This window comes from Suillus bovinus (assembly GCF_016758785.1).
Source record: "Suillus bovinus strain UH-Sbo-P2 chromosome Unknown EDB93scaffold_309, whole genome shotgun sequence".
NCBI lineage: Eukaryota > Fungi > Basidiomycota > Agaricomycetes > Boletales > Suillaceae > Suillus > Suillus bovinus.
Genome location: NW_024542365.1, coordinates 1 through 15,295, shown reverse-complemented (window position 1 = coordinate 15,295; position 15,295 = coordinate 1). Strand labels below are relative to the sequence as shown.

General features: G+C 46.6%; 5 protein-coding genes across 5 annotated transcripts; 4 read left to right on the top strand and 1 right to left on the bottom strand.

Annotated features, from left to right (window-relative positions):
- Positions 1-8,283: 8,283 nt before the first annotated feature.
- Positions 8,284-8,832, top strand: EDB93DRAFT_1098159 (uncharacterized protein; the record flags this gene model as incomplete). Its single annotated transcript, XM_041446881.1, has 1 exon — positions 8,284-8,832. A coding segment is annotated over one exon (549 nt), but the record flags the coding sequence as incomplete, so codon positions are not given.
- Positions 8,833-9,651: 819 nt separating this feature from the next.
- On the top strand, positions 9,652-11,012 carry EDB93DRAFT_1098166 (uncharacterized protein; the record flags this gene model as incomplete). Its single annotated transcript, XM_041446882.1, has 2 exons — positions 9,652-10,651; positions 10,681-11,012. 2 exons carry the CDS (start codon positions 9,652-9,654, stop codon positions 11,010-11,012), a joined length of 1,332 nt encoding a protein of 443 aa, XP_041300604.1.
- Positions 11,013-11,238: 226 nt separating this feature from the next.
- On the bottom strand, positions 11,239-12,153 carry EDB93DRAFT_1110350 (uncharacterized protein; the record flags this gene model as incomplete). The annotated part of the gene is made up of 3 exons (XM_041448034.1): positions 11,239-11,761; positions 11,817-11,999; positions 12,053-12,153. The coding sequence occupies 3 exons, from the start codon at positions 12,151-12,153 to the stop codon at positions 11,239-11,241; spliced, it is 807 nt and encodes a 268-aa protein (XP_041300603.1).
- An 86-nt stretch (positions 12,154-12,239) lies between these two features.
- On the top strand, positions 12,240-13,302 carry EDB93DRAFT_1258429 (uncharacterized protein; the record flags this gene model as incomplete). Its single annotated transcript, XM_041454131.1, has 3 exons — positions 12,240-12,506; positions 12,570-12,748; positions 12,897-13,302. 3 exons carry the CDS (start codon positions 12,240-12,242, stop codon positions 13,300-13,302), a joined length of 852 nt encoding a protein of 283 aa, XP_041300602.1.
- A 538-nt stretch (positions 13,303-13,840) lies between these two features.
- On the top strand, positions 13,841-14,477 carry EDB93DRAFT_1258428 (uncharacterized protein; the record flags this gene model as incomplete). Its single annotated transcript, XM_041454130.1, has 3 exons — positions 13,841-14,145; positions 14,208-14,337; positions 14,388-14,477. The coding sequence occupies 3 exons, from the start codon at positions 13,841-13,843 to the stop codon at positions 14,475-14,477; spliced, it is 525 nt and encodes a 174-aa protein (XP_041300601.1).
- Between the last annotated feature and the right edge of the window lie 818 nt (positions 14,478-15,295).

Below are 15,295 nucleotides of genomic sequence, written 5' to 3'. Positions count from 1 at the left end.
CGCAAACGCGAATTCCGCTCTCTATTCTACCTTCGCCTTTTTTGCCTTCTTTTCTGGGTCAGTCTTTCGCATTGCTTGATATCGTGTGGTCATTTGATTTATCCCCTGTCTAGCTCCGTGCACAACGTGCTTGGACCTAAACGTTGTCTATTGCTCGGAACATGGGGATATTCTCTGTTAATCGGGTCTTATCTGTAAGTCCTTTCTTGCTCTCCGTCTTTGGGTTCTCAAACAAGATTGAAATAGTGCAACGAACATTCATCCCGGTGCAGGTGACTTTGTTGTCGTTGCTGGAGCTATCCTGGGTGCCTGTGCGGCATTGGTATGGACGGCGCAAGGATCCTTGATGATGGCATACCCGACCGAGGCTCAGAAGGGGACATTTATCGGTTACTTCTGGGCTATCTTCAATGTAGGAGGTGTCGTTGGCTCCGCAGTAGCCTTTGGGTCGAATTTTAACTCCGAGGTAAATCGTCATTTTCATATAGGCTGTACGATGTTGATCCACAGAAATCAGGCGAACAAAGTCGGAAATGCAACATACGTGAGTTCCTCTGTTATGGTGATGAAAATATTTGATCATATTGCTGAAGATTGTATTTCTGACCCTCTCCCTTACTGGCGTTGTCTTGCCCCTCTTTCTTGCAGACCCATACAAGATGATACGTACTGACGGAACCAGAGTCACGCCTATCCGTTACCCTTCTTGGAAAACTGAGTTTATCAGCCTATTTGTGGCACTGAAAACGGACCCTTGGATTGTCCTTTTGTTCCCCATGTTCTTCGCTAGTAACTACTTCTACACCTGGCGTGAGTCAAACATCACAGGAAAATGACACTGCAAGATGTTGATACGTTTTTCAGAATTCAATGATTATAATGGCGCCCTGTTCAACATTCGCACTCGCGGCTTGAATAACTTCGTTTATTGGACTGCTCAGATCTTTGGCTCATTCTTCATTGGTCACTTCGTTCTGGATCTGAGGCGCTTCCGTAGACGTGTCCGTGCATTCTTGGGCTGGACGATTGTAGTGGTCTTCGTTTTTGCCGTCAACGTATGGTCATACTACTACCAATTGTAAGTCGCAAGTCACGGTCCGTCTTTTGTCCTACATGACCCTTTACTTCACAGGACTTACACTCGCGCCTCCGACCCTCCTACAGCCGTCAAGATAGATATTCACGATTCAAGTTACCCCCCATATGTATGGCTCATGATTTTCTATGGTCTCCTCGATTCTATGTGGCAAACAACTGCCTACTGGCTGATGGGCGCTATGTCCAATGACCCTGCAAAGCTTGCTGTGTTCACCGGCTTTTGTAAGATCATCTCACATTCAAGTCACACAATAGCCGCCAGTCCTAACTATCCCAAGACAAGTGTTTCCAGTCTGCTGGATCTGCTGTTGTGTGGCGCCTTGACGCTGTGCAAAAACCGTAAGCTTTATTATTATTTTCAGAAAGGTTGTAGACATTGATTTTTTCGTTTACAGATATATGGACATTTTCATTTCTACTTGGGTCTTAACGGCTGCTGGCATGATATTTGCCTTTCCCTTGGTCTACGTCCGCCTAAAAGACCACACGGAAATGGACGATGAGGCTCTGTAAGTTAATTTGTTGCCTTGTTACGTTACGTACTTATTGATTCCCCCAGGTTGGCCCGCCCAAACGTCGGGAGACTTCCAGAAGTCTCTCAGAAATAAAGTGGCGTATCTCCATGCAGCAAAAGAGGATGTATTTATGACACACGAACCTGTAATGAGATCTTCGTTGTTTTTGTATCTTCGAGCTTGTCTGTACATAGCTGCTTTTGGGAGGAATCATTTGTTGTACGTATTGATGGGACATGAATCAATTCTCAGACACTGCTAATGGTGGACAGCGTGAACTTGGTGCACTGTCTTTGCATACTGGTCGCATCCGGGCTCCTCTTCGAACTGATGATCAATTAGTGATCTCGGTCCAATGTCCAATCGAGTCTAGACTATTGTTTGTCCTTGAAACAATTGATGTAAAGCTTGGTGATGGGAATTTGCGGGATTTAATAGATTGCAGACCGCGGAGCGCCAGATACCGACCTCTCGAGTCTCCACAGACGTGTGAGTGCTCAAGCATCCTTTACTCTGCTTTACTCCGTACTGGCAGTAAATTTTACACGGAACATGAATAGCACATCTATTCACTATCCAGGAGTGGGTGGGACCTACGTAGGGGCGCGCGGAGTCTGTCGGTGTTTGCAGCGTTTGTCAGCACCTGGATGTAGTAACCAATTCTTGGGTTTGAACTTTGCGCAGCCGCATCAGGCTAGCACCACCCAAATTATCTTCCAGTGAGATGTCTTCCCGATGGATTCGTACTTTCCCCTTATTGACTCCCGGAGCCAAGGCACTTGAAGATGGCCATTTGACACATCATATCTGGGGCACCACCCATGCGGGCCATACCCGATATTAACGACATAAGGGTAAATCTAAGGATCTCGGGTTGGTAAGTGTAAACGCTCTTGAAACTCTTTAAGCAGCAAAGAAGAGAAAGGAACGGATCCAACAGTTTGGCTGCTCAACAAACCGAAGTCTTTCAGCGCCCCGATGGATGTATCCATCATTACACAATCACACAGGTCTGCATAGTGGCTGTATGCGCCCGGGCATACTCGCCCTTAGCGCTCTTGGCGCTAATTGTCAAGTTATACAACTACCGGCGCCAATGCATGTACTATTCGCTATGCAGCTACCCTTGCTTTCTTTCCTTATCTGGTTGAATAGGGAAACGAACATCCATCGTGATGCAGGTGATTTTTTGCATTTGCTGGAACTATCTTAGGTGCATATACGTTCTTGATATGGAATGATTCATGCCCCACCGAGGCTCAGATGAGGAATCTTTGACCTGGGAGCCCTCGTCGGCTCCGTAGTGGCCTTTGGGACAAACTTTCAATTCATGGCGAATCATCTTGCTATACAGGCTGTTACGGTGTATACAAACAGAAAGTAAGTAAGTAAGCCGACAAAGTTGAAAACGGCACATGTGTAGGTCCCTGTGCCTCTGTAGTTGTGATCAAGTTCTTGTGACTGATTTGATCGTACTTCTGCAGATCAGATTCCTCGTCCTCACCCTCATTGGTGTAGTTTTGCTCGTCTTCCTTGTAGATCCATACAAGATGATCCACACTGGCGGATGGGTTTATCAGTGGTTCTAAAGACGTACCCCTGGATCATCTGCCGTCCTGTTCCGAATGTTATATTTTCGCCAGAGACTATATCTATACTTAGCGTAAGTCAAGCATCACAGTGAAAATAACGTTGCAGGAGCTCGATGGATTTTTATTTTCAGAATTCAAGGATTATAGCGGTGCCTTGATCAACATCTGCACCCGTAGCTTCAACAACCGGGTGTATTGAACTGCTCGGATCTTTGACTCATTCTCCATCTGTCACTTTGAAGCGTTTGCGTGCGTTCCTCCACTGGTCTATTGTAGTCGCTATCTACCTCTTGGCAGATATAAAAGTTAATTTCAAAAGACCTATACTCGCGCTAGAGCTCCTCAGAACCTCCTGCTGTCAAGATAGATCTCAATGACCCCGATTACCCTGCACATGATTTTCTACGGTCTACCTGACTCTATGTGGCGAACAACTACTGGCTGATGGGTACCTCGCAAAGCTTGCCGTGTTCGCTGGCTTCTGTGAGTTGTCCTATTGAAGCCACGTAATAGCTCCTGTTCTAATGACGTTCTACTTTCTCCGACGAGTGCTTCCAGTCTTCTGTATCTGCTATCGTTTAGTGGCTCGACGTAAGCTTCGTTCCTTTCCAGAAGGATGTCAAACATTGTTATATTCATTTCTGCTTTAGGTTCTAGTTTACTGCTGAAATGATGTTCGCCTTTCCTTTGATCTATTTCCGCGTAAAGGACTACACGGAGATTGACGATGAGGCATCGTCAGTTGCCTTGCCTCTTTTCTTACTGGTTTACTCCGTCTGAATCGACCCAATGTGAGAATCATCCCAAGCTCGTGAAAGTGTCAAGTGATGTTGAACGGTGGATTTAGTGCGCACACATGGGACATGTATTTGATTTCAATGTTTCATACCTGGTTACTATATGGACTATGGTCTTGGTGATTGCAAATTGATTTTGAGAAGCATTCAACACAAAATGTACAATCGTACAGGTTACGTGCTACTTTTGGACTCAGAGTTACAAGTCTCGACAGCTCATTCACCATGCACCATGTGCTGGGAATGAGCACGAGACGGTACAGAATCGCATTCGGAATGACATGCATGAGAGACTTGTGCATGTTCTGCATTCTTGTCATACTAGTAGTTTTTGGTGTGCCGATATATCGGCATTGGGTATACCGGCCGGTGTACCCTTTTGGGGTAGTAGGCGGCTTCCTAGGGCTTCAGTGCGCTCACATCTCTTCAATTTTTCATTATATCGTTTTAATGAAATCGTCGATTCATTTCGCGTCTGCTCATGCACAATTTAGAGCTGCTGCATTACCTGTACACGCCGCAGGGCTGTCCTCTCGGCCAACGCGGGGTGCACTAAGTATGTGCAGTTCCTTTCTTGTTTTGCTTTCCCTCGCCGGCATTGCTTATTTTAGCGCGAGCCGCCGTTTCTTCCAATTGCCTTTGCCACGGGTCTCATTACGCCGCGTGTCGCATGGTCTTCAATCCACATGAGCGCTTGATGATAACGCTACGTTATAAAGAATCAGTGGTCCGATAATTGGTCCTCGTGATCAGCCCCATTTTCAGACTTCGAGCCACTATGTCTGACGCACAAGCAGAAGTCGAGAAACTTGGCAGTGGCAGCAGCGAGGACTCTGGTTCTCATCATGCAGAAGTCTTTGAACGTCCAGCTGGATGGAGGGGATACTACCAACATCCCATCACCCAGGTTTCGATGTTGGGATTTGTGTGTTTCATGTGCCCCGGCATGTTCAACGCGCTTACTGGTCTTGGGGGTGGTGGTCAAGTCAACAGTACGGACCAGGCCAATTCCAACGCTACCTTGTACGCGACCTTTGCGTTTTTCGGGTTCTTTTCGGGGTAAGTCAGAGTCACCACTGTCACTTTATCTATAGTGACTGTTGTGGTTGGTTCCAGTTCCATTAACAATGTACTTGGTTCTCGACTAACTCTAATGCTTGGCACCTGGGGCTACTCGTTGTATATTGCTTCCTTCCTGTAAGATGTTTTGTCGTTCAATCTATAATTATTTTCAAACATCGCTCTTTAGCGCTGTCAACATTCATCCTGGTGCGGGTGCCTTTGTTGTCACAGCCGGTGCCATCCTTGGCGTCTGTGCAGCTTTTCTTTGGACCGCGCAGGGCTCGTTAATGATGTCATACCCCACTGAGGCTCAGAAGGGCATGTTCATCAGTATCTTTTGGGCCATCTTCAACCTTGGAGGGGTTGTCGGGTCTGCTGTCGCGTTTGGAAACAATTTCAAGAGTGAGGTGGGTAAAGTGTTACATTTGTGAATGGGTGAACGCTCATATTCTCTACCATAAGGCAAATAGCGGTAAGGGGTACGGTATTCCTATTCCAGTGCAGAACTGACCAATTTCGTTGTGTCTAGTTGGCAATGGAACATACGTAAGTCATTAGATCCGCTATTGTTAACAGAAATTGACGGTTCATTAGGTTGGTTTCTTGATTTTGACTCTCATTGGCGTATTTCTCCCACTGTTCATGGTGGATCCAAACAAAATGATCCGCACCGACGGAACTCGCGTGAACACAGTCCGCCATCCATCCTGGAAGACGGAGTTCTTCAGCTTGTTCGTAGCCCTGAAGACTGACCCTTGGATCATATTACTCTTTCCGATGTTCATTGCCAGCAATTACTTCTACACCTGGCGTTCGTGCATTTCTTCTTAGGATCAGCGTGCTTGCTGATAAGTTGTACAGAATTCAATGATTACAATGGTGCAATATTCAACATCCGTACTCGGGGTCTCAACAACTTCATGTACTGGACATCGCAAATCTTTGGATCCATCTTCATTGGTTACTTTGTCCTTGACCAAAAGAGAGTCCGGCGCAGAGTCCGTGCCTTCTACGGCTGGGTCCTTGTGTTTTTCATGATTTTTGTCGTCCACGTCTGGGCATACTTTTACCAAAAGTAAGCCATCTTACCGTACTGCACCTCTAAATTCATATCAATACTATCCTCAGGACATATACCCGGGCTGAAGAAGCTGTGGCTACTGCTTACAAAATCGATTTCTCGGACAAGAACTACCCCGCCCATGTCTGGCTCATGATCTTCTATGGCTTCCTGGACTCGATGTGGCAGACATATGCATACTGGCTAATGGGTGCAATGTCGAACGACCCCGCCAAGCTGGCTGTGTTCGCTGGCTTCTGTGCGTATTTGACCTCGAATCGGAAGTACGAGTTTGATACTGATCAAGAAACCCACACAGACAAGTCCCTGCAATCAGCAGGTGCAGCAGGCGTCTGGGCTGCCGATGGTGCTAGTCTCCCGTAAGTTCATTATTCATCCCATTTTGCGAAACAAAACGGGCTCAATCGGCGTTTTCAGATACATGAACATTTTCCTGTCAACGTGGTGCCTCACAGTCGCTGGCATGATCTTTGCTGCACCGATGGTGTACCTTCGCGTCACTGACCATACAGAGATTGAGGACGAGGCTCTGTGAGTGTTTATGATCACTGATGGACATGTCACTGGTGTTGACCTTATGGCAGGATGCAAATGGCGGGCGTGGAACGGATCGAGCCCCCAGTGGCTGCGACGTCGCAGAAGGCGTGATATCCACGACATCCAATGTATTGAACAGCTTCCTCTGTTTTGGCTATTATCTTTTGGTTTTCATAGTAAGGTATTGAACATATAACAATAAACGACTTGTCTCTAGTTTGCTGCATATTTAATCATGGTGATTCTGATATCACTTCAAGTTGATGAAGGATGAATCGATGATAAGAGCACTGTGACTACCACGTAAGGAGTGTAATTAGAAGTGATAATAGATAGGGTTATCGCCTGTAAAACGACGGATTTTCAAGACCTGCAAGCCTCCTTCAATATCTCTTGGATAATGAGCGACTTATAATAATCAGTAGAGCAGTATACTAGGGTAAGTTACCAATTGGACACGCACCCCTCTCAGGCTCCTAAGGTAAGGGTGAATATGGACAAGGCTCGCTATCACTTTTGGAGTCTGGGTGTTCGCTGTGCAAACTTATGACCTTGCTCCGACTGAAATTTTGTTATTGCACAGTATACTGCAGAAGCAGAAAGTTCGAACCAATCAGATGGTACGTTAAGAAAATAGCCAAGCTTGATATTGCAGCGAGCTTGTCGGTTAATATTTTGTATTTGTATTGGCAAGAATCATAGGTTGTCCTTGTCTATGTCGTATCATTATATTATAAGTGCGTACTCCCAGTCAAAACCCACAACAGCCTCAGCCATGCTGAGTCACGCAAATCCAGAGGGGAACCAGGCATATCCACGTGCAGACACATTTTGGCTGATTTTTCCAGGACACGTGTCACGTGTGTTGTACGAAAACGGTACGAATTTGAATGTACCCAGTCCAACAAATAGTAGTAGATCCACTCGTACTATCTAGGAAGTTCAACCTACAACTTCGACCTGCGGCTCTGCAAAGTACGGACAGCATGCGAAGCAACATCTGCTCTGCTTGCTTTCCATACCTTCCAGTCCCGCTATCTCTCTTCAGCCAGCCATGCCTCCAGCAAAAAAATACTATTGTGACTGCAATAGGAAGTGCGGAGGAGTCGCCACCGAAGTCACGTGAGGTGTCTACAGGAACCATGAAGATTATCGCGTTGAAATGGCTGCAACTGCTGCGCCAGGATCATCGCACCATCTGCTGGCCACAGCAAGGGAAGTCCGCCAGCAACTGACACAACTTGGTGAGTATTCTCACAGCTCAAGCGGCTCATTTCTGAGGATGGAGGTACAGATGCACACCATACACCTGATAACATGCCATATGTAATTCCTTCGCACTCTCGTAGCCAAGAACGCATGCCAGACTCACCTCCCCCAGTCGAGGATCCGCTGGATGAGCATTCTCCCAGCCCGGGTCCGAGTCGTGTTCAAGGTCTAGATTCATTTTATTCAGTGATGGATGATTATGTCCCCGAGCTACAGGTGTGTTGGTTTCTATTCAAATAATCTTCATATATTGACTGCTGCAGCCTGATGGTACTAACTTGAGGCAGCCAACTGTCGAAGATGCTGACGAGAACGAACCAGACCACGATGTTATGCCAAGGCCTCTGGACTCTGACGAAGAAGCACTGTTAGAAGATGTCTATGCCAGTGTCAAGCAAGAAGACCTCCGCACCTCACTCTCATTTATCCTTGCCCTCCAGAATGCTTCCCTCGATGATGTGGGTACTGGACTCAGCCCAGATGCCATTGAACGGCTTTGTAATCCTCCGCAACAACAGCTCTCACTAAACGATGATAGGGCTCTTCGTCTTGCTATCCGTTTGTATCTTGAACTCAATCACTCTGATGAAGATTATGTCAAGGCCCGCGCAGCTCATATAGAGTATGATGGTGTTGAGCTTCCCTTGCTCCATCAGATCAAGAAAACTGTCGCTGAGCTCAGTGGAGTCGAGGAGATGATGCATGACATGTGCATAAATACATGTGTCGGCTTTACAGGTCCATTTGCAGGTCTTCAACACTGTCCTGAGTGCGGCGAAGCTCGGTACGATCAAGAGACACTAACCCGAAGCAATGGCAAAATCAAAACCCCCTGCAAACAATTTGTCACGATCCCTGTTGGTCCTCAAATACAGGCACTATATTGGGATCCACAGAGCGCACAAGAGATGCGTTATCGCACTAATCGCATGCATGAGATATTTGAAGAACTCGAGCATGAGAATGGACACAAAAAATCCTGGAGTGATTTTATCGATGGCAGTGACTACATTCACGCTGTCGCAGAAGGCAAGATCAAGGATGATGATACTGTCCTCATGATGTCCATCGATGGTGCTCAACTTTACAAGTCCAAAGCCTCTGACTGCTGGATATCTATATGGGTCATATTCGATCGTTCTCCCGAAACACGGTACAAAAAAAAGTATGTGCTCCCTGGTATCATTATTCCTGGCCCTCGAAAACCCAAAAACCTCGACTCTTTTCTATTCCCTGGATTCCACCACCTTGCAGCACTTCAAAAGGAAGGTCTCACTGTGTGGGATGTGATGCGCGATGTGACTTTTATCTCCCACCCATTCCTAGCACTAGGAACTGCCGATGGTCCTGGACTCGCATATCTCAATGGTCTTGTTGGTCACCACGGCAAAAATGGCTGTCGGTTGTACTGCGGCATCAGAGGGCATCATAAAGCTGGGTGCCCACACTATTACCCAGCCCACACAAGGCCCCCCAACTATAACATTGAAGGCTGCACCCATCCAGATGTTGATATTAGAAACTTGCCTACGAGCTCTCCGGATATATACTGGAAGAACCTTGTGTATGTGCTTTTGTCACCTAACGAAGCTCAATACAAGAAGCGCCGCTTAGATACTGGTATATCAAAACCAAGTATATTCCTTGGTTTCTCATCTGAGCACACATTTGGCGTTCCCAAGTGCTTCGGATCTGATATTATGCACCTCATTTCCCTCAACATTCCTGACCTCTTGATCCCACTTTGGCGTGGCACATTCGAATGTGACACTGACGATGACAAGTCTACCTGGACCTGGGCAGTTCTCACTGGAACTGTTTGGAAGGATTTTGGCAAGGCCATCACTGCAACTACCCCACATCTCCCAGGTTTCTTTGACCGCCCACCTCGTAACCCAGCTGAAAAAATCAACAGTGGCTACAAGGCATGGGAGTACACCCTCCTCCTGTATGGGATAGGTCCTTTGGTTCTTCACAACGTCCTCCCACTTTTTTACTGGCAACATTTCTGTAAACTCGTTGGCGCTGTCCGCATAATTTCGCAGCACAACATCACACGCAAGGAGCTTCAGGTTGCTGCTAGGTTATTTGTTGAATTTATTGAGGAATTCGAGCAGCTCTACTATCAGCGCAGGATAGATCGAATTCACTTCGTACGGCAAAGTATTCACGCCCTCAGACATTATGCCAATGAAGTCGCAACCAAAGGCCCACTCATATGTGCTTCACAGTGGACTATGGAGCGAACCATTGGGAACATTGTTGGCGAGATTCGTCAGCCATCGAACCCATACTCTAACCTTGCACAGCGTGCCATTCGTCGAGCTCAACACAATTCATTGATGGTAATGATCCCAACTCTCGATCCTGACTATGGACAACCCTTATTTCTGAGGTGGTCTAAGGACCTTGGAAATGGGTATGCTTTACTGAAGCTACAGGAACGCTCTCGCCATGCTACCACTTTTGCTGAGGGTTCCACAATCAAGACCTTCCTTGATGCACACTATCCACATTCTCCTGAGTATGCCTTCTTTGATCCGCATTGGTGCTTCCGTGTTTGTCGTTGGGCTCGCCTCCGACTTCCCAATGGACAAACATGCTGCTCAGTCTTTTCACGGAGAGAAACTCGAGCAAATGCTCAACGTGCCCGCAATGTAAAGGTATGCATGTCTTTAGCTCCATCTTACATTCTCACCAGTGTTTCTTGTAGCTCTCTATTGCAGGAGCCTTATACTTTGCCGAAGTGCTGTTTTTCTTTGAGATCAGAACTCACCCTGATGTACACGCTCTTGAACCTCTCGCTCTTGTCACCATCTACTCTCCTCCTGACCGGGCTCTCTTATGGGACTCAAGTGACACATTCTATTCCTGCACGCACCATGGGGAAGTAGGACTTAGGGTAGTTAAGGTTCCATCCATACAGTCCGTCGTTGCAATGGTTCCACACACACTTGCAGGAGAGGAAAGATTCTACATGTTTGAGAAGCCTGGGATGGATCTTGCAAACCTAGGGGGGATCCTTTGGGATGAGGATGACGAGGATCACCAGCCTACGTAATTATGACCTCAACATGGGGTAGGAAGTTTGAGAGAGTGGCAGGGTTGCTTGAGGGTGATCAGGTGGATGTCGAGATATTGAGGAGCAGCGTGGAGAAGGTTTGGGAGTTGCAAGAGACGTGGTGCAGGGGATCTCAAAGCATTGTGATTAGTTTGTTGACTCGTTCAAATTTGGTCAGAACTTGGAAATAACAATGGTGATTATTTCATCTGGTAAAACAAAGGGACTATGCATCCATAAGTGCCTGTAATTCTTTCTTCATCTGTTGCACAGCATGAAAACTCTTATCTGTCCCAGAGCGGTCATACATCTTCGCATCTTCCTCCTTAGTGAAATATTTCCAGTATAGCGAACCCGCAGGTGGTGGACTTGGAGTCGCAAATATACAGTGATGGTCAAGACGAGCTGCGGACTTAGAGGTAGGTAATACTCTGGAAATGTCGTCAGATTCTGGCTCCGTGATACTTCCATCTGACTCTGGTTTAGCCACTACTGTGACATGAGACACCGGTTGGTCATCTGATTCGGGTTCGGTGATGCTGCCAGTGCTGGGAGGGGCCTTTGAAGTTATAGTCGTAGTAGCAAGTGGAGTATTTGGACAGTCAGATTCGGGTTCAGTGACACTGCTGGCGCTGGGAGGGGCCTTAGTCGTAATAGTAAGAGGGATGTCTGGACAGTTGGATTCGGGTTCGGTGATGCTGCCAGTGCTGGGAGGGGCCTTGCCAGATGCTTTTTTTGGTGTGCTGAAGCTTGTGAAATATAACCAAAAGATTAATAGAACAGCAAGAACAGGAAGGTACCTACAGGTCATCTACCCAATCAATTTCTTTGTTGCTTTGAGTAGGTACCTCCTCGGAATGACCAAAGATGCGACGGCGGACAAGGTATAGCCGAGATGGATTCCAGTATTCACGGTCCAGAAGCACAAGATCTGAATCATGTAGATGAGGACTGCCAGAGAGACTACTGTCTGTGCAGTGGTCGAGACTACATAATTAAGACAAGAAGTTAGTAATGGTACAGAAGTCCAAATGACTTACCTTATGTCTTTGTCGAGATACTCATCAAGATCAGAATCTGATGGTAGGTCAAAAAATTGTTGCACAGCAGGAGGGAGGTTTGAATTCATAATGATAGGCATGTTTTGGTTTCCTGAAGCGCACTTGGACTTAGAAGATTTCGACACGCACAAAACAAAGGTAAACAAATTGGTCGCTCTGCACCGCAATGAGCAGACCTGGAGGGCATGCATACGACAGTGCCCCATACCATATGACGTGTCTCCCAATGTATTCCCGTGATGCACACCAACTTCAGCAAGATACCTATAGGTCTTCTAATGATACACCTGATACCTACAGGTCTTCCAATGACACGCCTGATGCACTTCTCCCATCACCCCAGGTACTACATGCTGGATTATATGATGACTTCGAAGATTTGTCTCGCAGGAGAAGACCTACATCACATGAATTTGATAGGTATTACCCCAGTGTGAGTGATTGTTGTGTTTCTTCAATCGACAATACCTCTAACCAGTAGTAATACATTATACAGGATACATCTCACAGTGGCAACTCCTTTATTGACAGCTCCTCTTCACTGTCTCGTGACTCTCGCCATGCTTCCAGCTTGCACACAAATTTTTCACGTGCATACAGCCAGCGGTCGGGTGCTGGCGCTTATGGACATGAATTAACAGATCGCAGTGAAATATCCTTGCTGAAGAAGGATAAGTATGATCTTGAGCAGAAGATAGACAAATTCCAGCAGCAGATTGTGTCCCTCCAGCAGCAAGTTGCATCCCTCGAGGGTAAGCTTGAGGTTTCAAAGCAAGTCACTTTTTTTACCGTGATTTATCAGGCTGATTGTTCTCTTCTTTAGCTCTATGTATGGGCAACTTCTCGAGCGCATCACCTCACTCAGCGACAACAATAATGTGGCCCCAGATTCATTCAATGAGATGCTCAAGATGGCACGTGAGGCAAGTACCTTAATCCCAGCCCTTGACAGAGAAGACTACGAAGGTGTGTACTATTGGGACAAGGACGAGTGGACCAAGGAATATCATGGTGGCCGTGGAGTCCTCAAAGTGAAGCGCACAGAAGATGCTGGGTCTGCTCTCTATCTAGTCGATGAAGACGGTGTCGTTGCGTCTGTGGCTGTTCAGCAAAAAATTCGTGACCGATTGCACACCCTATGGTTTACTCTACTCAAGCATGGGCGCGCACCCACCTCATGGACCAAGATCGATATTCAAGCACTCGAATTTGTATGCCTCTCGATGTGAAATGAATTTATCCACTTCCGTCTTTGTGACTCTGACTGGAAAACCGACCAACTTGCAATACGACATTACCTGCAGTGGACACATAGGCCAAGAGAACCTGGGAATGCCATTCAAAGTACCATCAAACAGGAGAATGTTCGTGAAATGTCGCTTGCAGCACCCACAAATTCAAAGCGCCCACAATCCCTTACCATTTCGCCATCTACATGACAACCGAAGAAGAAAAAAGATGACCATGTCAAGACTGCGACTGGATCTACAGCTCTCGTAAATTTCCTTGCGAAGCAGGCTAGTATCCAACCAAGGTGTGTTCTGCGACATGATCTGTGTGACAACTCCAACAAAACTTCCGATGCTCTCCCCAACATTACAACCAGAGCAGTAAAGGTAACGTCTGAGTCAGCTCTCTTTCATTATCTGACCTATACTAATAGACGGTATCCACTACTGCCAGATTGTCAATCCATTAATGGGGTTGTTTAAACCAAAGGAAGACACGTGCAATCTCCCCCCTACACTACCTGCCAGCGCTAGCAGCATGAGTGCATTGTCATCGACAGCTGAACTCATTGCACACATGGCAAGTGCTACCGTTAATGATGCCATCAACGACGTGACCACTGTCCCTCCAACTTCCGAGACTTTCATCCAGCTTCTGTCAAACTCCATCATATTAGCCAAAGATGTGTCTGCCCATGCAAGTGCCTTGCCTCCTACCACTGTCGACTCGTGCAGCGCAGTCACAAACCTTGATGCAGACACCTCGACAGCACCTAATAAGACCGTGGCAAAGAAAAAGGACCCCAATGCAATGAAGGAGGTGCATGGTAGGACAACTGCAAAGTAGGTGTCCAAGTCTCCCATTCACTGTGAACTCTATGCTGATTTCAATCATTTTAAAACAGGAGTCTATGCGCTATTGATTGGGTTGCCTCCAACCCAGGCGGCACAAATGCAGCATTTGAGAATTATTGGCGAAAGCTCGGCAAGGACGAGAAAAAGACGTATCAGGATAAGCTTGCGCTCACGCGAACAGTGAGTGTGCCATGCATGGTCAACAGTTCACATCACTGACTAGTCTACAGGCAAGAGCTTGCACTGTTGCGTCGCCTAGTACTATCACTGGCAGCGAGGTAGGAACGGCAGCGGACTCGATGGTATTGGCGCCACTCTAGACTGTGCCCAGGCTGTTCTCTTCTGCATAGCTATCGTTGTTACCTCTATTATCATCATTGTCACATCACTGTCTTTGTATTGTTATGATTATGCTTCTCATTTCTGCATTGCTGTTGTTCCTGCATATCATTGTAGCTGTGTGTGTAATACAAGCACGTCTTATATTTTATGACATCCACGTCTAAACAGAACTATCCACGTCGTCCTATTTGAGGTAAAATCATACATGGATATCCACAAAATGGTTCAATTATCCACGCTCAGCCAGGTTTCCTAAGCGGGCTGGATCAGCATGGCTGAGGCTGTCGTGGGTTTTGACTGGGGCGTACTATGCGCCAACTAAAGTGGCAAAGCCCGCTACCGGGACCTGCCACCGTGTATCAGGTTTCCGGCCCATCCCGGTTCTATTCTATATACAAACAGCCTGACGCCTCCGACGCTCTTCAGGACCACCTAGAGTCCAAATCATAACAAATACTCTGAGCAACAGTCCAAAGATGACTACCTGATATTGTAGCAGCATCCGCCTGTATCAACTCATCCAACATACAGTTAACCATATCGGAAGATGCATGGAATCCTGCCGCAATTTCACGACAAGCAGTATAATTACAGTGCTGAGATCGAGCATCAAAACGGACACACTCTCCATGAAGAAAATATTGCAGCAACAAACTGCGTAACTCAGTCACTGTATAGGTCTTCATAAGATCCAAACCATGTAGAAACAAGCATCAGTAAGCAATGGAACATCAACCGAAAAAAGCTTGATGTGAATACCCGAACAATATGATCAAAAAAAATGTCACGAAGTATT